The sequence below is a fragment of the Eptatretus burgeri genome, chromosome 1 (genome assembly GCF_056783735.1).
Source record: "Eptatretus burgeri isolate ZD-2024b chromosome 1, Ebu_testis_v1, whole genome shotgun sequence".
NCBI lineage: Eukaryota > Metazoa > Chordata > Myxini > Myxiniformes > Myxinidae > Eptatretus > Eptatretus burgeri.
In genome coordinates, this window is record NC_140961.1 from 49,850,314 (window position 1) to 49,874,103 (window position 23,790).

General features: G+C 45.9%; 1 protein-coding gene across 4 annotated transcripts in view; it reads right to left on the minus strand.

Annotated features, from left to right (window-relative positions):
* Positions 1 to 23,790, minus strand: part of LOC147034457 (uncharacterized) — a 46,033-nt gene that overhangs the window by 13,435 nt on the left and 8,808 nt on the right. Inside the window, exon 1 of one of the 4 annotated variants that reach the window (XM_085883664.1) lies at positions 9,433 to 10,312. The exons of 1 other annotated variant lie outside the window; for it this stretch is intronic. In XM_085883664.1, the coding sequence (XP_085739790.1) occupies positions 9,433 to 10,167 (735 nt within the window). In that variant the 5' untranslated portion in view covers positions 10,168 to 10,312. Of the gene's footprint in view, positions 1 to 9,432; positions 10,408 to 23,790 lie in introns of those variants that run through there. 2 more of the 4 variants (XM_085883666.1, XM_085883665.1) reach the window with 2 other exon arrangements.

Consider the following 23,790-nt stretch of genomic DNA (forward strand, 5'->3'; position numbering starts at 1 on the left):
CCTTAGGGCCCCCTGTGCTCCCCTTGCAGGCACCTTGAGGCTACCTTGCATCTGTTTTGAAAATTCTATGGCCGCCGCAGGGCCCCCTTAAGGTCACCGTGCGACATCAAATCAAAGACCGTACGGCAACCCCACGTTTTCGGTCTCCACAATTTCTAAGACCGAAGGCCTCAGTCACATTTGCTCTACGGCGAGGATAAAGCGGCCGTACGCCCTCTGAATTGACAGAAACGTGCGGCGGCCGCAGAGTTTCTGTGGTGGCTTCAGGATGGCCCTACGCTGATTGGCTATATTTTACAAGTCGTAAAGTCGCCGTGGAATTATAACTTTTTTCAATTCTATGTTCGCCGTAGCAATTCAACAAGCCGAAACAAAAAAACTGGTAAAAAATAAATAAATAAAAAACCACTCGATACCATCCGTCTGGCCGCGCGTTCGCTTTAGGACTCCCCTGCGGTCGCCTTGCGGGCACCTTGCGTCTGCCTTGAAAATTCTATGGCTGCCGCAGGAACGCCCTAAGTTCACCGTGCGACATCAAATCAAAGACCATACGGCACCCCCACGTTTTCAGTCTCCACGATTTATAAATATGCCGTGCGGCTAGCTGAAAAATAAAAACATATGTGACTGCTACACTGTGTGACTGTGGAAATACTGCGGCCGCCGTATAATTGCTAGTGGCCGTAGATTTTGGAGACCCCACGGCCGCCGTGGCAAATGTGACGTAGGCCTAAGTAGAAACTGTTAAGTGTACATTGATAATAACTAATAGACGGTGGTAACTCTTGGTCCTTGCTCCTGTTTTGTGCCCGTCCCGCGCATTGCTTGTTTGGTTGCATGACTGCATGCGTGTTTTTGCATACCTGCATGGCTGTATATGTGCATGTGTGTAAATAAATGTGCTTAGTTGAATGTGAACCCGTTTGTCGTGTCATTTTCCCAGATTGAACCGCCGTATTGCATTTCGGAATGGGAGTTGGTTTTTGAATACCGATAAAAGAATCGGGTCCGGCGAGGTCTGGTGACAATACCCCGATCGGTTATCCCAGAATGGAACGAACCACTGAAGCGGTTTGTGTCCAAGCAGGCCTTCGCCAAGGTACGGTCTCTCAGAAGGTTACCCGCGCGAATACTTAGGGATATCGATATTCAGCGATTGACCATGTCGCGCGTGGGTAGAATACGGACGAGGGCCTAGGCTGTGGTGGGTTGAAGAACCCACCCGTGACTGGCTTCTGGCGTTGTTCCAGAAAGGCGCGACTGAATTGCTCGTCCGGTGGGCGTGCGGCTGCTATGAGTGAAAAGCATTCGTTCGCACACTGGGCGGGTGGTAAATTCGTAACAACATTAATGGGATAAGCGGTTCCCAAGTTACGGCCATTTATCTGTCGGCCAATGACAAGACACGGTGCTATGTTGTTACGAATGACATTACAATTAATGTTTTTTTTTTGTTTGTTTTTTTTCACGATTGACAGTCCGATCTGATTGAAACTTGCCAGGAATATTGCTGGCGACCCGCGGATGTGTCTTTTTGAGGTTTGATATTAATGGGATAAGCGGTTCCCAGGTTACGGCGATTTATCTGTCGACCAATGACAAGACGGTGCTCTGACATCATGAATGACGTCACAATTAATGTTTAATTATTATTATTATTATTATTATTATTATTATTATATTTTGCACGATTGACGGTCTGATCTGATTGAAACTTGCCAGGAATATTGCTGGGGAACCGCGGATGTGCCTTTTCGAGGTTTGATATTAATCGGACGAGCGGTTCCCAAGTTACAGCCATTTATCTGTCGACCAATATCTGAGAGAGAGGGGGACGGGAGAAGGGGGATGAGAGTGGGGCGAGAGAGAGGGACGAGAGAGGAGGGGGAGAGAGGAGGGGCAAGACTAGGGGGGAGAGAGGGGGAGAGAGAGGGGGCGAGAGAGAAGGGGGCGAGAGAGGAGCGAGAGAGGGGGCGAGAGAGGGGGACGGGAGAGGGGGAGGGAGAGGGGCGGGAGAGGGGGAGGGAGAGGGGGCGGGAGAGGGGGCGGGAGAAGGGGCGAGAGAGGGGGCGAGAGAGGGGGCGAGAGAGGGGGCGAGAGAGGGGGGCGAGAGTGGGGGGCGAGAGAGGGGGCGAGAGTGGGGGCGAGAGAGGGGCGAGAGAGGGGGCGAGAGAGGGGGCGAGAGAGGGGCGAGAGAGGGGGCGAGAGAGGGGCGAGAGAGGGGGCGAGAGAGGGGGCGAGAGAGGGGGCGAGAGAGGGGCGAGAGAGGGGCGAGAGAGGGGCGAGAGAGGGGGCGAGAGAGGGGGCGAGAGAGGAAGCGAGAGAGGGGGCGAGAGAGGGGACGAAAGAGTGGGGGGTGAGAGGGGGGGATGAGAGGGGGGGCGAGAGAGGGCTGCACATCCTGGTACTCACCTACGGGCCCGCACCTATGGGCCCGCACTAGTATTTAAAATGGTATATTATAACAGAATACGGGGAGAAGGAAGACAAGACACAATAAATAATAGACAACCCAAGCGGTTGAGAGACACAAATAGGGATGATGGGAGATGCAAACTTATGCACAAAATAACTAAATATAGCCAAACCCCACAATCGCACCAAAGTCCCAGATTTACAAGAGAAGAACAAAGGTGCAGGTGAGGGCTTGTGGCAGATACAAACTGATGGCAGCTTCAGGACTGATGTGGCCCAAGGTGATACGTGGCTCGGGGTGTGATGGTGAAGAGGAGGAATGGTGAAATGGTGAAGAGGTGTGAAGAGGAGAAGATGGGGGCCAAGCAAAGGGAAGGAGCGATGTTCCTTCCTTCAAGGTCCAACTTCAACTGCCATGCGCAAGCATGGCTCCAGCCCTCGTAAACTCTGGGACCTCCCTCATGCATGGGGAGCCATTCTCATTGGGCACTCACCAGGTGCAGGGTACTTAACAGACTAATCTGCTGTTTAGACGCACACAACTAAGTGGCTGTTTATCTCCCTTGGTAAATTGCGATTTAGACGAATGATCAGCTGTGCACATCCAACAATGTTTTGTTCGTGTTTTGGGGTTAGGTGTATGTTCGTCAGATGAACTTTCGTAAATTCGGCCCACTGTATTTTTGTGGACAGATGTGCATTGCGAGTGTATAGTTAGAAATCCTATATGTCATTTTCTCGTTCCACACACTTACCGACATCAATTTGCCACATCACTCATCACAATACAGTCTGCGAAAAGCTCACGCTGGCTCAGCCTGTCATTTCCAACCCACGGTGCAAAAGTTATGCCAAACCCCCACCCCAAACCGGTTTGGTGGACAGCTGGAACCATATATGGTGCCAGATAGGTCAATCGATTATCTTAAAAAGACAACGCCAAAACTTCGCAAGCCAATCACCAGGTGCCAACGGGGGTCAGAGTACCAATGCACCAATCAGGTTAAGGTGGGAGGGATCTCCCAGCAGCTGAAACTCCTCCTGCAGGGGAAGCCGATTACCAACTGAGAGCATCTTCTTGAGAGGGACGAGTGGAACGAACCCGAGTTCTCAGCCAGCCGAGAGCGTCTTGAGGTGTCTTGTTTCACGCAACGCGTAATCTCATCTATTCGGGTTCATATCTGCCTTTCCTTCATGTTCTCGTTCTTTCCTTTCACCACCTTTAATTCCTTTATTCACGTTTCACTTGCCTTCATTCCTCGTCCACATTCAACACCTCCTGCCCTTTCACACCTCTGCGTCAGCCCTGCTCGCCATGCTCAACCACCTAGTAAGGTAATCAGCTACTGCTTCGCCTTGCACACCTCCTGCGTTTCCCGCCAAATCTACATCGAATGAATGAGGAATATTCCGAAAAAGATTGAGATCATTCGATTCAAAGTCGTTTGTCACATGTGCTCTCATTTGCACAAGTTATGTTTGCTGGATTGCCAGCAAGCCCAATTACATCATGAACCATGATCAGCGGGACAACTCAGACAAGTTACAAAGAAAGTATTTGTTGAATTACCAGCAGATTTACAGTAGGAGCAGGTGAAACAAGGAATTCAGGTAGTGGAGATTCCATTATGTTCGCTGTTCGAGCCAACACCCCTTCCTGATTAAACTGTATTCCAGCGAGAAAACAATGTTTATTAACCTCCGCCATCGAAGATCGGAGGACACTGTTTTCACCCCTTTGTTTGTTTGTTTGTGAACAGTATTACGGAAAAAGTCCTCGACGGATTTCGACGAAACTTGGTGGAGGGATTAGGTATGGTGCAAGGATCATGTCATTAGATTTTGGACTTGGTCCCCCCACCACCCAAAATTTTTTTTTTTTGCATTTCTACATGTTTTAAGTGATTTCCAAACCCCCCCCCCCAAAAAAAAAAAATTGTTGGAGAATTTGTTTTTTTGCATTTCTACATGTTTTAAGTGATTTCCAACCCCTCCAAAAAAAATTGTTAGAGAAAAAAAATTGTTGGAGAAAAAAAAAATTTGCAACTTTTTTTTTCAACAAAATTTCGATTTCTGTTTTTTGCATTTCCACATGTTTTAAGTAATTTCCAACCCCCCCCCCCCCAAAAAAAAAATGTTGGAGAAAAGAACTATAACTCTGTCAGCACTGTTGACATCATATTTAATGAATAAGATATAAGGTTCACTTGAGTGACCCAGCAGTATGGCAGAGGTTTTGCACTATACCTAATACTCCCCCTTTAGTTTCCTTCCTGGTAAGCCTTGGAAACTTGCATTGACCATCGGAAATTTTCCAAAAGATCTTGTTGAGTGAGGTCTTCAAACTTCAACACAGAAGTATGAGACTTTGGTGATAACCCTCCATTGGTGATGAAGGATTTGTAGTTTATCTTGATAACAATTGAGTTTACTGAGGAAATTCTGTGGTCTGCCCTCAATCTTTGGCCCTTCATGATGAACTTGCTCCAACTTTACATCATGCAAACAGAACTTGTACTCCAATAGTTTTGTTGTGAGCACAAGACAATCTTCATTCTTATCTTGAAGTCGAGAATGTTCCTCAAGTAATTGTTTCTACTGATTCGAACAACATAAGCTGCTCGGAATATTTCATGGATTGTGCCTCGGATTCTGCTGTTGAACTGGTTAGCTTTTCCATCCCCCAGACTTTTGTTTCAAGTGCACTAATCCGTTTGCTCTCAAGTTCAATGGAGGCATTGATATTTGATTCAAGATAGTCAATGCATTTGTGAATGACCGATTGACAATCACTGATTTTGAGGAGTGTCTCTCGTGCAAAACGTTGAAACTCAAGGTCTTAGTGGCCTCATGGCCAGTGAGCTCTGAACTGTGGATTGTAAGTCAAGGTGATAATATTGACGTGGCACCATCAGGAGATTTGTTGTTGTTGTTTTTTAATTATTTTTAAGGGGGGGAGGTGGAGGGATGGGGACGTTGTTTTCTTGTAAAAAGGGAATGACTCGTACACGGCCGCATCCCTCTCTACCCAGGTGTACCCTCCACGTCTCCATACAAGCCACGTCCTCATGATCTCTCCTCAAAACTCAAGAGTAACTACCACAGAAAACCAAAGTTTCAGGGACCCAATCAGCACCGAGTTTCAAAAGGGTTCAGATGAACACGGCAAAACAGACATTACGAAGCATCTTGTGAAGCAACCATACAATCATTAGCCGCCATTTTGTTACCTGTGGAAAACGTGCTCGTGAGGTCAGATTTTTCTTCTTCTTCTCCTTCCTAAGATCTCTCTTCATGTGCGTAAGGTCAGAATTCAACGAATACGCAAAGTTTTGTCATAACTTCGGTTCATCTTCCTGAGTATCCAGCCACTCACAACATGATATACAGAATCCCACATCCGCTTGTTGTAATTCCCTTCCACAATATTCTGCGGCTCTCAGACTTTCCTGCTGACTCCGAGAGGATGCACCATTCATCTCCAACATGACTCTTTCCAAGCTGGGCGAACACAATTTCACAATGAACATCCATCCAACTCAGATTTCCTCCTTCCTTTCACTCCCAAATTGCCGTGTCCTGTGGATCAGCAGTTTCACAGATCCTCATTCCATCTTTGATAAACCTCTCTATGTCGCCCAATTGTGTTAAAGCTCCTTTCAGTCATCATTTTCACCACGGTGAAGGGTGTGCTGCTCCACCACACATATATACACACACCAAGAAGCTTTCTGGCTTGGGTTTGAATCCCGACCCAGCTATAAACTGTCATCCTGGTGTTTCACAGGAGGGTGAATCATCAATGTGTGTGCCTTCCATAACGTGCACGTTAAACTGGGCATCACGTCTGTCAGTATTCCTTGGTAGACGTTATATAAAGATCCCTTTCTCGAAGAGTAGGTGAGCTATCGCCGACACCATGAACAAATTACAAATTTCTGCCTTAAAGAGCAGGTTGCAGGTTACGAAACATGTTCTGAAAATTTATCAATATGATTATATGTGCATTAAATAGTTCGATGCAAACTATTGTGAAAATTAATGAAATTTAACTCCAAAGTTGTTATTTCTCGAGGCTGTTGAAAACAGCCGCTTGCCATATATGGTTGACGTCACGTTCTCCAAAACAAAGCGGACGCTCACTCGCTCATTGAAGAAGTGTCCAGTTCAGCGGGCCGTTCTTTCGCTTTTTTTGAGCTTGCAACTGTCTATATTACCCTTTTTTTACTTTGAACTAGTACGGGCCCGTAGAGGCAGGCCCGTAGGTGCGTGCCCGTAGGTGAGTGCCAGTATGTGCAGCCCTCTCTCGCCCCCTCTCTCGCCCCCCACTCTCTCCCCCCGACTCTCATCCCTCTTCTCTCGCTCCCACTCTCTCACCCCCACTCGTCAATATGCAAGGTGTCAGTGTTTTCGCTCTTGCACCTCTTGGTGATATCAATCAGGACTTTCGAGCATTTTAAATGTCAGGATTTGAATGTTCACAAATTACCAAAAAATAAAAATAATAAATAAACATTAATTGTGACGTCATTCGTGACGTCATCGCACCGTGTCTTGTCATTGGTGGACAGGTAAATGGCCGTAACTTGGGAACCGCTTATCCGATTAATATCAAACCTCAAAAAGACACATCCGTGGGTCCCCAGCAATATTCCTGGCAAGTTTAAATCAGATCGGACCGTCAATCGTGCAATAAATAAATAAATAAATAAATAAAACATTAATCGTGATGTCATTCGTGATGTCATAGCACCGTGTCTTGTCATTGGTCGACAGATAAATGGCCGTAACTTGAGAACCCCTCGTCCGATTGACATCAAACGTCGAAAAGGCACATCTGCGGGGCCCCGGCAATATTCCTGGCAAGTTTCAATCCGATCGGACCGCCGGTCGTCGAGAAACTGCGGTCGCAGACAGACAGACAGACAGACAGACAGACAGACAGACAGACAGACACACAGATTGCTGGAATTCTAGAGAGATTATTGTGGAATAAAGTTATTTGGATATTTGTACATCATGCCTCGTACGTGTGTCGTCATGTCTTGCGAAAATGGCTGGAAAACGGGTAATCGCTCCCACCGATTCCCGAAGGAATCAAACATTCGCCGGCAGTGGATAAGATTTGTACAAACAAAATGGGCGAATTTCCCCCCAAAGAAAACGGTTAAAGAGGACCCTTTGGAAAGACTTGTCATTTGTGGTGACCATTTCACAGCCGAGGATTACGAAGGCATAAACACATCTGATTACAACTCTGTGAATATGAGTTGTTGGTTGACAAGTTCTCCAGATACTGCTCTGTCACAGAATCAATTGTTGAGTTTAAGTGAGAAAAACCTTGAAATGTATTCTTAAAGAGTACATGGAAAAACACATAAACAAGCAGTCATAGACTGGTACTTATGAAACCGTCAACTTGACCTCTGACCTTGTCTAATAAAAGCTGTCTCTGGAGAAGGTAGCGACGCAAACCAGAAGTTTCTACGATGATTCTGTACCAAACCATCAAAAATCAGGGCCAGAAACTCCACAGTAGAAATTCCCATCATCCTCCGACTCGTCCTCGGCAATATCGGAATGAAAACACTCAATTTCATCGCCGCTGAAATCACTCTCCGATTAGCATCTCGCCATTGTTCATACGCTGTTTCCAAATGTTCACAAAGTTTTTGGAGAACGTGATGTCATAGCATCTTCCAGACTATTTTTCGATCACTGACAAAAGTTTTGACTTAAAAGTTAATTTTAGCATATTTTGAGTTTCAAATGCAAGAAAATAATTATTGTGGAATATTGTGGATTAACGACGACGACGACGACGACGACGACGAACATCATTCCAAATTTGATGTCATTCATTCACATCACAACGTCATTTCTCATTCATTCTCCAGTACGATTTATCGTGTCCTCAACACAACATTCAAAATGTCATGAAAACAACACGAACAGAACCAGGGGTCCATAGTTAAACGCGAAACGCTGCTCATGGAGAGCTCGGCGTTGTTCTTCTTCTTCTTCTTGTTCTTCTTCTTCTTCTTGTGAAGACAAAACCTTAATATCTCGGACTCAGCCATTGTATATACAAGATCCGGATCTCCTGAAATACTGAGCACATGTTCACATCCTCACACAGACGGTGCCTTTTGAGAGCGTCTATCATGAACTTTTAAATATATTCGAACATTTGCTTTTAAGTTTCGAAAAGTTCACGTTACGATTTAAAGATTATTCCATTTATCGTATTGTAATTTCGGAAATGCATTTATTTCGTAAATACACGATATATCGTAAATACATTATGACGGGTTTCGTGATTGGCTTAATGAAAGCACGTGACGAAATAGCGGAAGTTGTTGTTCTTGTTTTTTTTTTTAAGATTTTTTTTTTTTAGCTGACAAAACCTTGAGGACGCTGCTCTTGGACACATTTGTCCTAGTTTTTTTTGGTTTCCAGTCGAGGCTCATGTTAGAGTGAGTGCTCTGAAGGGATCAGGACGAACAATGAACAGTATGGAGAGGGGGAAACACGAGCAGCAGAGTTTTGGGCCGAGATCGAGGGAGACTTGGATAAAGTGTCTGTGGGGAGGAATTGGGGGAAGGGCAGGAGAGGAATGGCGGGAGGGGCAGGGGAGGAATGGGGGGAGGGGCAGGGGAGGAATGGGGGGGGCAGGAGAGGATGAATGGGTTGGACAAGACGGATATTAATATAATAAATAACTCACCACCCCTCTCCCCTCTCTCCCCTCTCTCCCCTCTCTCCCCTCTCTCCCCTCTTTCCCCCTCCCCTACACCCTCTTCCCCTCCCCCACCCCTCCCCGATATCAAATCTGGAAAACATTCTCTTCACCCCAATCCAAACAACCAACAAGGCAAGGACACGTTCAGGATTTGAACCCATGACTTGCCACACCTCATGTGAGAATCATTGTCCCCGAAACGATCAACGAGCCGGACGATAAATGACAAAATGGCCGACTCGTTAGCTATCCCCAACAAATGGAAACAATTTTACCAAATAACGAGTCTTGGAGTTGTGTGTCATTCGAGGCCGAACCTCATGGTGAACACGAACATCCTCTCCTTGTTGGTCCTGATGGTGAAGATGAACATCCTCTCCTTGTTGGTCGTGGTGGTGAAGACGACCGTCCTCTGCTTGTTGAGCCTCGACTCCATTCGCCTGGTCACGAATTCCTTTTTGTAAAAGTTTTTGTAACGAGCTCAGTTTCCTCCTGAGTTGATCCTCTCGGGATGATTTTAACCCCAATTCCTCATAAACCTCATTCCCCCTCACGGGATCCTCATCTTTCATCATCTTCCCATCGTGACCAATCATCTCATCATCCAGGCCAGAATCCGAGGCTCGATGGACAAGTTCCCCAATCTGTGTTCGGTCCTGGAAAACTTTCCTCGTTCTGTAACGAGGTAAAAGGTGCGATGAAACTCCATCCGTCGATTTGACGAGGTTCGAGTCCGAAGTTTCGTCCATCCATGGTTTGCGCTTCATCTTGGAGGGAAGTTTTTCTTTGAAGTTCAAACCGTCGGCCCACAGGGAGTCCATCAGCCCCACGTTGTCCACATCGGCAGAACCTTTTCCATTCCCACCCTCCTCAAATCGAGGAATCTCCTCTTCATCAGCTCCTTCCACCTGGATGGTCGGTGGATTGTCCGTTTGAGCGTTTACGCACTGAGCCAGGTACAGGTAAACAAACACGAGACACACAGCCTCAACGAACTGTCTTCGATTCATGTTGATGTTCTCGATAAGGAACCAAGTTTGTAATCCCTTACAACGAGCACCTCGTACAGAGACAAACACACACGAAGAGAATTCGACTTGTTAAAATGGACACTCCCCCTTTATGACGTCATAACAATACACACTCGAGTGAGGAAACCGTTACATTTCTCATCGGGATCAAATGGTTGGTGAAAAATTATTTAAAATACTGAACCTGACCCGGGAACCCAACGGGTTCCCGTTGTTACAGCGATTAATGAAAAATAAATCATTTCAAGAAGAAAAAAAAAAGATAGCTGTGGCGAATTATACCGCTGAGTTTTTTGCATTGATCGAATTCTCCCGAAGAGAATCAGGACTTCACTGAATCGGGAATTGATTTTTTTAATGATTTTTTCGTTGCCCGATTTGAAAGAAACTTGATACGACACACCGCAGGAGAATGGTGAGTCAGGTGGGCCGAAAATTTTTGTGCTTTCGTGTTCCGTTTTGGCTGTATTTTGGGAATTTACATACTTCCACACACGTGTGTGTGTATATATATATATATATATATATATATATATATATATATATATATATATATATATATATATATACTGCATATACATACTGCATATACCCATATATACCTGCAAGATGAGAGTTTTAGTAATATATCGATCGATGATACTATTATTATTATTATTATTATTATTATTATTATTATTATTATTATTAGTGTTAATTAGCTCGCACTCGCAAAGCGAAAAGCGGGGATTAAGTAATCGGTCCTGTGTGTTTGCTTGTTGCATTTTTCCCTTTTCTCTGGAACCGCTTGTCGGATTGAGACAAAATTTTCACCATTGGAGAGACGACTCATGTGGAAGGTTTGAATGATAATTATGACATCATAGATCACGTGGTGTGGCAACCATGTTGGCATGAAGGAGAAACGTTGGACCTGTTTCTCCAAAACCACATGAGAAAACTTGAACTGCCTTCATTATGACGTCATAATTGCATTCGCAGAACACTACATCCGATCATTACAAAAAAGAAATTTGAGGGGCATCCATGGTGAAATTGTATGGGGGGGGGATTGATAATGTCATCTGTCACGTGATTCAGCAGCCATATTGTTTTTAACATAAAAAATCTTCAAAAATCTTTCTCCAAAATGGTTGAACAGATCAAGAAGAAACTTAACAGAAATGACCACCTATCTCTGAGGAACAGTTCCCTGCCTATGACGTCATAGGTCACATGGTTTCGCAGCCATGATATTGGATTTACCATAAAACCTTTTAACATCTCGAGAACAACTGTACAGATCAAGGGGAAACTTCACACACAAGTTCACCAAGCCTTGGGATACCTGGGTGTTCAGAAATAATTTGATCAGTCATGTGGTTTGGCAGCCATATTGAATTGAAGGAAAATATTTTTAAAATTTTCTCGATCTGCTGCATCAATCAACATGAAACTTCAAAATTACGAACTCGTCGTGATGGGGAATACGTTTCAAATTTCAACCTAATCGGACGCATGGTTTGGCAGCCAGAATTATTTAATTTTTTGAATCTGGGTTATTTTTGATTTATTTATTTATTGAATAAGGCCCTTGTCGGATAATGAGACTCAGGATTCGTCACTCCTTCGGTGTCATTTCCCTGGTCTCTGTCTGTGCTCCGACTGAGGCGAGTGACCTCACCGTGAAGGACACATTCTACGCCACGCTCGAGTCTGTGGTTGATCAGTGCCCCAGACGAGATACACTTCTCGTCTTGGGGAATTTCATTGCATCAACTGGAAATGATAGGGATGGTTATGAGACATTTGTTGGTCCCCATGGGTCAGGAACTATGAACCAGAATAGCACGAAGTTCCTTGACTTTGCAAGAAGTCATGGACTTAGGGTGGCTGGTTCATGGTTTCAGCACCTACAAGCTCATCGCTGGACTTGGTATTCCAACACTGGCGGTGCGGTAAAGGAGATTGACCGTGTCCTCATTGACGGTCGCTGGAGGATGATCCAGAACTGCAGGGTCTACCGGAGTGCTCAGTTCCTCAATACTGACCATCGGCTTGTTGTAGCAACTCTAAAGCTGCACCTTAAATCCTGGAGAATGGTACCATCCCAGCCTTGGCTGGATGTTGACAAGCTCAAGGATAAGAGAGTAGCTGAGGAGTTTGCGAACAGGCTGAGTGGCATTTGGGGTGTCTGGGTGCTTTGGGGGGTCCTGAAGAGTTGTGGAGTGGCTTCAAGACCACAGTCCTTGATGTTGCGGCGGGATGTCTTGGAACTCACCGCAGGGAAAAGAAGAATTTTGTCTCTCAAGGGACACTGGATACCATTGACCAGTCACAGGGCCAGGCTGAATGGCAGAGCTGAGCTGTTCAGGGAGCTGAAGCGTAAAACTGTACGTGCACTAAGGGTGGACAAGGAGGCCTATGTGCGAGGATTCTGTGAGGGGGTAGAGCATCACCTGTGGACTGGTGATTCTCGTCCCACTTACAGGGGAATTCGCGCATTGCGTTCATCCAAGCCCATCCCTCGGAGCACTGCAGTTAGAGTAGAGAGTGGTAGGCTCTTGACAGAGGAGTCTGAAGTGAAGGCCCGCTGGGCCGGTTACTTTGAGCGGTTGTACCAGGCTAATCCCCCTGCTGTCGAGGTGGACATCAAGGGTGTTACAATCCCTGTTGCTGACCCTCCAATCAACTGTGGTCCACCTTCACTTGTGGAAACACGGGCTGCGGTGAACCGGTTGAAACGGGGTAAAGCTCTAGGGATCTGTGGCATCCATGCTGAACTTCTCAAGGCTGGTGTAAATGCTGCACTCGTGTCGTTGCATGCAGTTTTGTGCTCTGCCTGGAACACAGGCATCATCCCAACTGATTGGAAGAGGGGCCTTGTTGTCCCTCTCTGGAAAGGGAAGGGTGATATGCATTGTGCGTCTCCGTTTTGGTGGTGCAGGTGTAGAAGTGTGAGCATCGTTGGCCTTGTTCCACAGATCAGTGAACTCATCCTCAGAGCGGAGTTCCTTCACGCACTCTGTAGCACTCGCCACCAGTTCCAACCCCGTTAGCAAGTCCATGTCCTCTGCCTGCAAGAGTCTGTTACGGCCATCTAACAACATCAGCAGTTTTTGTACAAAGATAGCAATGAACATGAAGGCAGGCCCAGAGACTTCCCGCAAAAGCCCAATTGCCTCCATGCTCATCTCTGCACCGTAGGCGCAGTCTGCATCAATCTCCGACAGTAAGGATGTGATATCTTTAAAAGATCCTATGATCACAGACACGGTGGCTAAATGTCCCATACACCTTTGATCAAGAAGTCGTTTTAACCACTCACCTTAATACTGTGCAGCAACAGTGGGCTTTCTGAAGAATTTGTAAAGGCAACAACAAACCTCGAGGAAATCAGTGACAGCTTTCTCTGCTGCCAGTGCGTGGATAACCACCAGATGGAGTTGGTGATTTAAGCAGTGCACATAGGGGATTTCTCTTTCCAATATCTCTTGCAACAACTTTTGCACCCCACCGTGCTTCCCAGCCATTACCAAAGCCCCGTCGTACACCTGACTTAATATTCTTGACGTGTCAAGTCCTGTTTTTGTCAGCTCTGCAATTATTAGGTCTGTCAATGTTTTTGCATCTCCGGCGTCGGCTGTCGCTATTGTGAGTGGACGCTCTGTTGCTTCATTTGATGCCGATACAAAGTGAATGATGATTGATATGTTCTCACATTCAGTGGGGTCCCTCGTCCCATCCACCTTGATGGTAAACCATGATGTGCCTACTTCTTCCACGATGGCATCCGTCACAACATTACTCAATGTGCAGATCAGTTCATTCTGCATTTCCAGACTAGTATAGCTTGCGTTTCGTGGGATATGCTTTATTATTTCGGCTAGCTCGGTGTCTTTTTTGAGTGTGTAGTTTAAAAGCGAGAAGAGCCCACTGTGCCCATCTGACATATCTTCAAAATTATCAAGGCTCCCTCTAAAAGGTATCTGATTTTCGGCGAGAAATCCCACAACATCTATAAGAGCAGACACATAGTACCGGTTTCTATTTAGCTGGTCAGCATTGAGGAGTGTGGAAATGTCCTTCCCACAATCGATGCGCCTCTCATTCTCCTTCCACCTCAAAACACAAGTTAAATGTTCCTTTGAAGTTGCGTGTTTGTGAAACCCCCTGCCTTTCTCAACGGCATATTTCCAATTCCGGTAGCCTCGCACTGTGAAAGTAGAGTTCACTGGGCCACGTGCAGTGTTAAACTTCCTACATGGATAGCAGAATGCTGCATCTGTCTGCACACTGTATTCCAGCCATTCATTAGTCTGGTACCACGAGGACACAAACGAGCGACTCTTGTTCTGCAACAGATGGCCAGGGTACCGCTGTAGAACAACTTGATTCGGTCTCTCACTTCCAAGATCATCGGGAAGCGGCTTGACAGTCACACCCGATCCCGAGGCCGCCGCCGAGCGTGGCAACTCGGCTGCCTGCACTGGGGCTCCAACTGCAGGGCCAACGTTGCTGGCTTGGCCAGGTTGGCCAGCTTCTGTCGGTATTTCATCGACATGATCATCTCCTCCTCCTCCTCCTCCTCCTCCTCCTCCTCCTCCAACTCCTCCCACAACATGTCTTTCATCATCTTCTTCATTTTCGTCGCTTGCATTTTTTCCTTTTCTGAGCCATTTTCGTATATCCATCATCCACGTCTTTTTCTCCTGCTGCGAGCTCATACTCTGCGATTCGTCCCTCGTGACTCGCGTCACTAATCTCGCGACTCGCGACATTTGACGGTTGACGGTTTTATTGATTAAATGATCCATCCATCAAAAACAGGTTTTATCTGCATAATTTCAAATGTCAGCACGATTGCAAACACACATATTTTAAATTTTTATTATAAAATTACTTTCGTAAGATGGAGGGTTGTGAAGGTCACGCGGTGCACGTGCACTTCATCTTTAATAACGTAAATTTATGTCTTTTCCTCAATCATATCATCATATTATGACGATATTACGTTTATACCTAACTTACAACCAATCAGGTAACCTGCTCAATAGGGTCTCCATATCGAATACGCTGATTGGCTATTCCTTAAAACTAAATGATCCATGATATATATATATATATATATATATATATATATATATATATATATATATATATATATATATATATATATATATATATATAAATAACCACCCACAACAACGACATGAGGTCTTGGCTGCTGGCATTGGTGCTTGCGTTATTATCTTTTATCTTGTGGTCTTGGACTGTATTGTCTTGCCAATTGCTTTTGGAGATGCGCTGGGAAGCACACACTTATCTCTTGACTGTTATTCAAAGAAGGATATTATTAAAGAACAGTTTATCCAAGAAGGCCTGATTATTCACCATGTTGAACATCTGGAATAAGGGTTTTAGTTCACACAGGTGAACTCTTAAACAGCAACGAGTTCACAGTGGGCACTCATTCTTAAACACTAAGTTGTTCACAGGGTGCAACAGGGCATAAATGGGTGGCGTACAAGTGGGGGGCACCAGATGCGCCATGTGGGGGGGCATTGCACCCAAATGCCCCCTAGTGACGGGCCTGACCCGAGTCCTGTCCAAGTTCCTCCTGATGTCTTCATCTTGGCTTTTTGCCTGTTCAGGTTCCTCCTGGGAACTTCAATGCAATACCTATTTTACTTGGTCTTCCATTTGATTTGAATTCAAATTTATTTTTAAAATCCCATTCTGAATTAAATTGAATAAAAAGGACGTATTGGGCCAGGTGTCTGTTCAAAGTGGGGTTGTATCAAAGTGGAACATCTTGGTACCCGGTCATCATTGCCAGCAGTTATTAAGTGGCTGTTCTTATGCAAAGAGCATATATCAAAAACCGTTCAACGGAGGAAATCGAAACTTCACCACAATTTACACAATGATAGTAATGAGTCGACGGAGTGGTTCAGACATTTTGTTATTTCACATGAAATGTGGGTCAGAATGACATCACATCCTTTTAAAAAGTGCCACCATGTCAGTGGATAAAAGAAAATGGTGGAACACTGCATCCACAATCGAGGTTTTCTTCGCTGAACTAATCACATTCGCCCATTAATTGGGCCTGGCAATTCACACTGATTTGGGAAAGAGATCGTTAAATTCATCTTCAAATGCCTTTAAATTGCCAAAGCAATATCGATTACATTTGATTTGGGAATGGTTGATTTTTATGTGCAGCCTGTGGCTGCTGATGGCATCATTTTCTGGGGGTACAGCTGTGCCGCTGATGCAGTGCCCTCTCTTTCCAGTACACTGGGACTCATTTTGCCAACCTCAGAACAATGACAGGCTGAATCAACCCACGTGGTGTTATAATTCAATTGGAACAGGGGCTCAAACTCAAGACCCTAAGATCCTCAGCCAGTCACCTTAACCATTAAGCCAACACCAGGCTTAAAATGGAGGAGAGGAAGCATAGGCAAGATGGGCCAAATGGTCACCCACCCATGTCAAATTCATTCTTCCCACACCCCTCGCTCGGAGTGACAAGGTGAAAACTGTGCCATTTGCCAGCATTGAAAGAGATGTTGGAGAGAAGCAGGTTGCTCTGCTTGAGTCCTGTCCGAGTCCTGTCCATCAGGAGTTGGCTTGGTTGTTCAGTTGAAGCATTCAGCAAACGCACAAGTCTTTGACAAAAGTTATTGCTTGCTCTCCAATCTATTGGCGACTGAAACCTGGCAGTAGATAGCCTGGAAGGAAAATTGGAATTGAACAGACTGCGGGAGCTGGTTCCACAGGTGAAAGATAGGAGGAAGAAATGTGTCGGTCAGCAGTGGCTCTGGAACTTCATCATGAAAAAAAAAAGAGAATGACAAGATATTGTTGTGGGCCGGGGGTCGGTGGCGATAAACAACCACGAGGTGGAGCAGTGGAGTCATCTCCCACCAAACACCCGGAATTTAGGTCGTGATTCTCGGATAAGTCTGAAGGTCATGGGTCACTTAGCGGACCGTGGTCGCCAATACTTCGACGGCGTGGGGTAGGGTTAATTGTCTAATTTCAATATACCTAAGTACCCACGTCATGTAACTACCAGGGAAAACCACACCCTCGGCCGACTCTGTCCGGACCGAGTCGTAGGTACCGACTCGGATCCGGCGTAACCGAGCGGAGTTACCAGAGCCGCACCGGTCCCAATGAACAACCCGTGGCACGAACGGCCCTACCAACATGCACCATGCTAGGCCAATGGAGGAAAGCACAGAAAACGAGCTGGTACATTTAACACGGGCGGTTTATTTTACAATAATAACCGGGGAGGGGAGCATACAGAGCAGAGTTATCACGAGTAAAAGGCAGGCAATGTACAATGAGCAAGGAAAAAGCGCTTAACAATTATACTTACATGACGGCACCCCCCCCCCCCCACACACACACACAAAAACACACACACAATGGACCTCGTGGGTTTATTTTCTGTAGAACCGGGTACCTCCCCACCTCGAGCGGTTCCACCGACTCGAACCCACGGCCCACGAACGGGACCAAGCCACACCCGCCACCAAGACCGCAATCGCCACGATCCTGCAGAACACAATCGCCATGATCCTGCAGAACGCACCCTTGTCTCTCCAACACTGGTCTAGACAACCACTCGACTCTTCTGAGATGGGAGGGGTCTCTTCTCCTCCCACTCGCATCCTCATTGGACGAGGAGTTGTCGGATGACTCGTGGTCACCTCTCGATTGGCTGGGGCGTGCATGTCATGCTCGCCCTTCGCTCATTGGCTGGAGGAAACGGTCAATGCCCCTCCTTTGGACGGAGCCTCAATCTGAGGCGTTGGAGGATCCGCCCACGCCTTCAGCCGAAAATACATGGGCAATGGCGACCGGTCGAGTGCGGGACGGTGGCGTTGTAGTGGATGTCATAGTATTTGTTGTTGTTGATGAGGAGGAAAAACCTCGCTAAAAAAATAACTCGTAGCGCACACATGTAATTCCCATTAGACAGAAGGAAGGATTCTAACTATAAACACATACTTATCAAAATAACTGAACTTCGGGGACTCTGGCTGCTTGTGTGCACAACATTTCCAAATCCATCACAATATTGTTGTGGGGCCGGGTCTCGGTGGTGAGCACGACAGCAAGAGAGTGCAGTAGAGTTGGCTCTACCGAACACCCGTAATTTAGGTCGTACCTTTCAGATAAATCCGAAAGGTCACGGGTCCCTTATCGGACCGAAGATCGCCAATAGGTCGACCACGTGGGGAAGGGTCAATTGCTAATTTCAATATACCTAATTACCCACATCGTCAAACTACCGGGGAAATTCACCCTCGGCAGGATCTGCGCGATCCGGGCCATTACCGAGTCGTGCCCCAAGCGGAGAGTACCAGAACCCTGCCGGCCAATTGCACGATTACGGCAACAATGAGGCCTTCTAATTCCCGTTCGTAGTGCGGCAAACCAATGATAGAAAGGACAAGTACGAGCTGGGACATTCAACAAGAGGGGATTTATTTACAACGGGGGGAAGGGAAGCACACAAAGAGCAGAGTTATCCGAATAAAGAAGGGAATCAAATGTACAAGCAATTCCTTAAACAATACTACTTAGAGACAGGGCCCACGGACACACACGCACACACAAATACCCCAGAAAGAGATGGACCTCGAGGTTTTTATTGCCCCTTCAGCTCGGAGGGAAGATGAGCTGAGGGAAACATTTTGACAAAGTCTATTTGAGAGGATGTTTTGAGGCATGGCGAGATGGACATTTGCAGTCATCATGATTAACTTTATGTGAACTCGTCTGTTGGAGGTTCTTCTTCTCTTCCTGCACCCGAGAGTGCAGCAATGATTGAATTTTTATTTCAATCAATTCCAGGTTGAGTTGAAAGTCCTAGAAACAAGTAAAACAAAAGTCAAAACAAACTCTTAATTCGAAAGCATTAAAGTGAACAAGCAAGTTTCTGAAATAAATCCACTGTTAAGTTTCCCCCAGTTGTGGTTGTAGTAACTAATCGATGAAAGACAGAGGAAACAAAATCTCCTGAGTCCTTATGAAGGTAATTCATTGTTGATATGAACTTTGTATTGGAGAGAATCAAACAACAATAGGAGTTTGATTTGACATCATTTCGTAAGGTATTCTCCTGCTATGCGATGGAGAGCGAAGAGGTAGTGCATTATGGTTTTTTGTATTCAGAGTGGAGACTCATGGAGGTTCTGGTGGAAATCAGACAAACCAAAGATGAGGTCTGGTGGAAAATGTTAAAATGTATATAATTAGGTCATGACCTTAAAATTAGGTAAAGGTCAAAAAAATGGCAACTCCACGTAGTTTTTACTCCCATTATCAAAGCAAAATTTCATTCCAAAAATCACAGCCGGATCCAACATACAGCTCACACATTCACAGAAAAATGGGAGAAAAACCAAAATGGCAGTTTCGTCGTCATCGTGGTGGAAGACCTTGACCTTTAACTTGGAGGGTATGATGTAAACCAATCGTAAATGTGGCTTACTCTCAGCTATCCAGGGAGGCCAATTTCATTCTGATCAGACAAACCTAAATCGAGTGATGGTGAAAATGTTAACCCTTTGAACCTTGATCTCATTGGACTTTGTTCCCCCACCCTGGCCTCCCTGGAATACGGAAGTTTGAAGTGGCTGGTAAAATTGCCACGAGGATTCAAAGGGTTAAAATGTCTCATAAGGTCATGGCCTTCCAATTTAGGTCACATCAAAAATATATGTCAATTCCACAAAGGTGATGACCTGAGATGGTGGTGAACACCTGTCTCAAAGCACTGGAGGGAAGAAATAAATCAAACAGACCAAGGAAGTGGTTCCACAGGTGAGAGAAAATCTGAACAAATGAGTGGAGATGAGCAATGAATCTGGATGTTTCATCTCAGGGGATACCAATGATTTTGAAGGTCTTGGATTCTTTGGCAGAATTTTTTTTTGGTATATATGTATGATCAATGCTTGTGGAGGAGCTCGAGCAGAATGGAAGGGAACAAAATGAAAAGGGGGAAATACCAAGAGCAGAGTGGAAGTGAGAGCGAGAGGAAAGGGAGGGACAGAAGGGCACATGAGGTTGAACAAACTGCACATATGCTGAATGATACACATCATGAAGAGGAAGGGGAAAGCGGGGATGAAAAAGAAAAGGAAAAAAACAACCGACAACTTACAAATGAAAAGAGTTGTGGGGGGAGGGGGGTCACAATAACCTGGAAAAAGGGAGTGCTTGGAAATGGGGTAATTTGGGGTGGAAGAGGTCATGAGTTTGGATGAGAGATGACCTGAAGTAGTGGTGGACAGCTGTCTTGAAACCATGGAGTGAAGAATGGGACTGATCAGATGGGGGAAGTTGGTTCCACAGGTAACAGAAAAGAGGAACAAATGAGTGGAGGTGAGTAATGAGAAAGGAATTTTGTTGTTCAACGAAGAGTGTTACTGGCAGTGGCAGACTATCTGCACTCTGAAGAAACTTGGGAGGGACAGAGCCAAGAGAGGATAGAGGGTGCAAGACCAAAAATAAGTTGGGAGAATAGAGAGTCCACCAACCCACTGACGATGCGAAAGTAACAGGCCTCGAAACTCAGTTTTGTTGCGGGAGATCCCAATGATTTTTAGGGCCTTGCTTTCCACGACATCAAGGGCAAGGTGCGAGTCAGGGGTGCCAGCCCAAAGGGGAGAGCGGTACTCCACTAAGCTGTGAATAAAGGCCTTACAGGTTGTCAATGGTTCATATTGACCAAGGAAAGACCCTGCACGTCGAAGGATGGATGCTCCGTCGGAGGTTGGGCATTGGAGGCCATCTTGTAAATATGGTCTGCCCAAGAAATATCGTGGCCGATGGTGAGACCAAAAAGTTTGAGTGACTTAACCTCTTCAAGTGGTTTGTTTCAGAAGTATATGGGAGGGTATGTCGGACTGTTGTTTCGGAGAGACAGGGTGAGTGAATGGAATTTGTCCGAGTCGAAAGACATATTCCAAGTGGTGGTCGAGCTCCTGTTTCTATCAAAGTCTGCAGAGAGGGAAGAGGCTGTTGCCTACCTGTCTAAAGGAAGAGAAATTATATGGCAGAGGGCAGAACCTTCAACAAAGGAGGCAGGATTTTCCAAGGAATCAGAAAGATCAATGACAAAGAGGAAATAATCCCATTAAGAGCTAAATGTTGAAAATTGAAGTGGGGGAAGTCCATGATCCATGAGAGGAGGTGACGTTGGATGCCAAAAGCAGATAATTTGGAGATCAAGGCAGGGTATCAGACTATCAAATGCTTGAGATATGTTCAGAGAGATGGCCCTCATCTCACCTCTGAGATTGAGGGCTTCTATCAATTGTTGGGAGAGTTAAAGCAACCTGTCCAAGGTAGAATGACTGGGTCTGAAATCTGAGATCAGTCCGTTGGAGAAAAGGAAGAATTTGATGTCAACTCTCATGACAGATTCCATGACCTTGCTTCGAATTGGAAGCAAGCTAATCAGCTTGCAGTTGAGGATCCATTTATGCACCATGTTTGTGTATTACAAAAAAAATTTGATGCATAGTCGAGGCTCACGGAAGAGCTTGGTCCCAGAAACAGTTTAATGTGGAGAAACAGTAATAATTCCAATTATCCCTGCGTCGTAAGAGGCGACCAGGGTTGCGTCAGGAAGGGCATCCGGCGTAAAACATGTGCCAAATCACTATGCGGATCAGACGGATGATCCGCTGTGGCAACCCCTAACGGGAACAGCCGAAAGAAGAAGAAGAGGGAAGAGTTTGTGTATTACAAAGATGTTGACCAACTTGCAGGCCAGTTGCAGAATTAGAGTTGAGGGTTGCCGGAAACTTCCACAACTTCTCAGGTGAGAAATACAGAATGCAGGAGCAGTTGGGCATGACGGGATAGGATGGGTACAGGGAGCGAGGGGTTTAGAATGCAAGATTTGGAAGCTGTATTTCTCTTTCACCCCATATGCCAAAACCACAACAATCTAGAATAGTGTGTGCGTGTGTGTGTCCTCCATTACTCCAAAACCATGAAACCTCGCATAGGTTGAAACTTACGAGAACTTCAAGGGATGCATGAATTAAAATTGGGTGTTTGGGTTCATTTAAACACCCCTTTTGATGAAAATTAACAGCCTTATTTGAGTGTCCTCCATTACGGCGTCATCCTCGATCACCCCGCTCTCGCTCACAGGGGTCTTAATCCACCATTTTTTTTGCCTGCTCAAAAATGCCTCGACTTGGAACAGGCCACAACGGTTTCTCAACGATAAAGCGTTCAATTTTTTTTTTCTTTCGCTTCCTTCACTCACAAGTAGGGGAATTTTGTTGGTTCAGGGACTATCCAATTTCCCCCATTGACTTTAATGTGAACTCAGGGAAAAACTATTTGACCCTGTCAATAAAAAGGAGTAAATTTTTTCCCCACAAACATCTCCAGCACCAACTCCTCCTTCTCCCACCCCCCCCCCCCCACCTCTTCCACTCATCCTGCACCAGCTTCTCCACATTAAACTGTTTCTGGGACCAAGCTCTTCCGTGAGCCTCGACTATGCATCAAAATTTTTTTTTTAACTTTTAAACCCTCCCCCCCCCACACTATATTTTACCCCCACCTCTCACCCCTGACCACACACCCTCCATCCTCTTTCTCTCCCCTATTTAGATCCCCATTTGAAAAGAGATTCTTTCGCTTAATATCCCTACCTTTAGATAAACTCTGGAAGAGTATATTGTTATCGATTTCCGCCGGTTCGGCGTGCGCACGACCTTTTCAGCCCAATCCAGGCCGCACGTGCACCGAACGCAACAATGTAGTCGTGGCTTCCGGATCAACGCCGAAACTCAGCTACGGGTGTTTGTAACATACCATAAACCAGCCAACTATTCTGTCCACGTGCTGCACGGTCAATCGCCGAATTGTCGATATTCCGAACTGTTCGCGCGGACAAAAATGCTGGGAGTTTATACCTCGACGGGGCCTGCACGAAAACGAGCCGCTTAAGCAGCTCGTTCCGTATGCGATTGCCGAGAGGTTTTATATCGCCAAGTCCCGTCGGACCAGATGTACGTTTTATCAGCTTGATAATCAGCCAGCTAATTTCCCGAACGCATCATGGCAGTTAATGGAGAAAGGGACGCAACTAGCGGGTTGACATTCAAACAATATGCATTTATTTTGACACAGGCAATGCAATGAATGGGGGGATGGGGAAAAAGACATGAGCAAAAAGCCTACAGCCGATGTCTATTTATTATGTACATGCACTTACACAATTCACTACTTGAGGAAAAGACGCCACAGACTTTCATGCAAAACCCAAGAAAGAAAGAACAGGCTCGTGAGCCTTTAATGTACTCAGGGCTGGGATGACCGGAACAGGCCCTGAGAGACCGGGCCGGCTACCTGGCCACCCTCGTGGTGACTAGATGGGTCCTTGTTCGGCGACCCTCGGTGTCTTTGCCCGGACCCCCAAGATCCGACTGGCTCCCTTGGTCGTCCGGCCTTCACTGCGGCCTGGCTTAGCCGACGATGCGTTGGAGGACTGAACGGGTCTCGACCCCGGCTTCCTGGTTGCGCCGGCGAACCTTCCAGCGAACCAACTGCCTGCACTCCAAC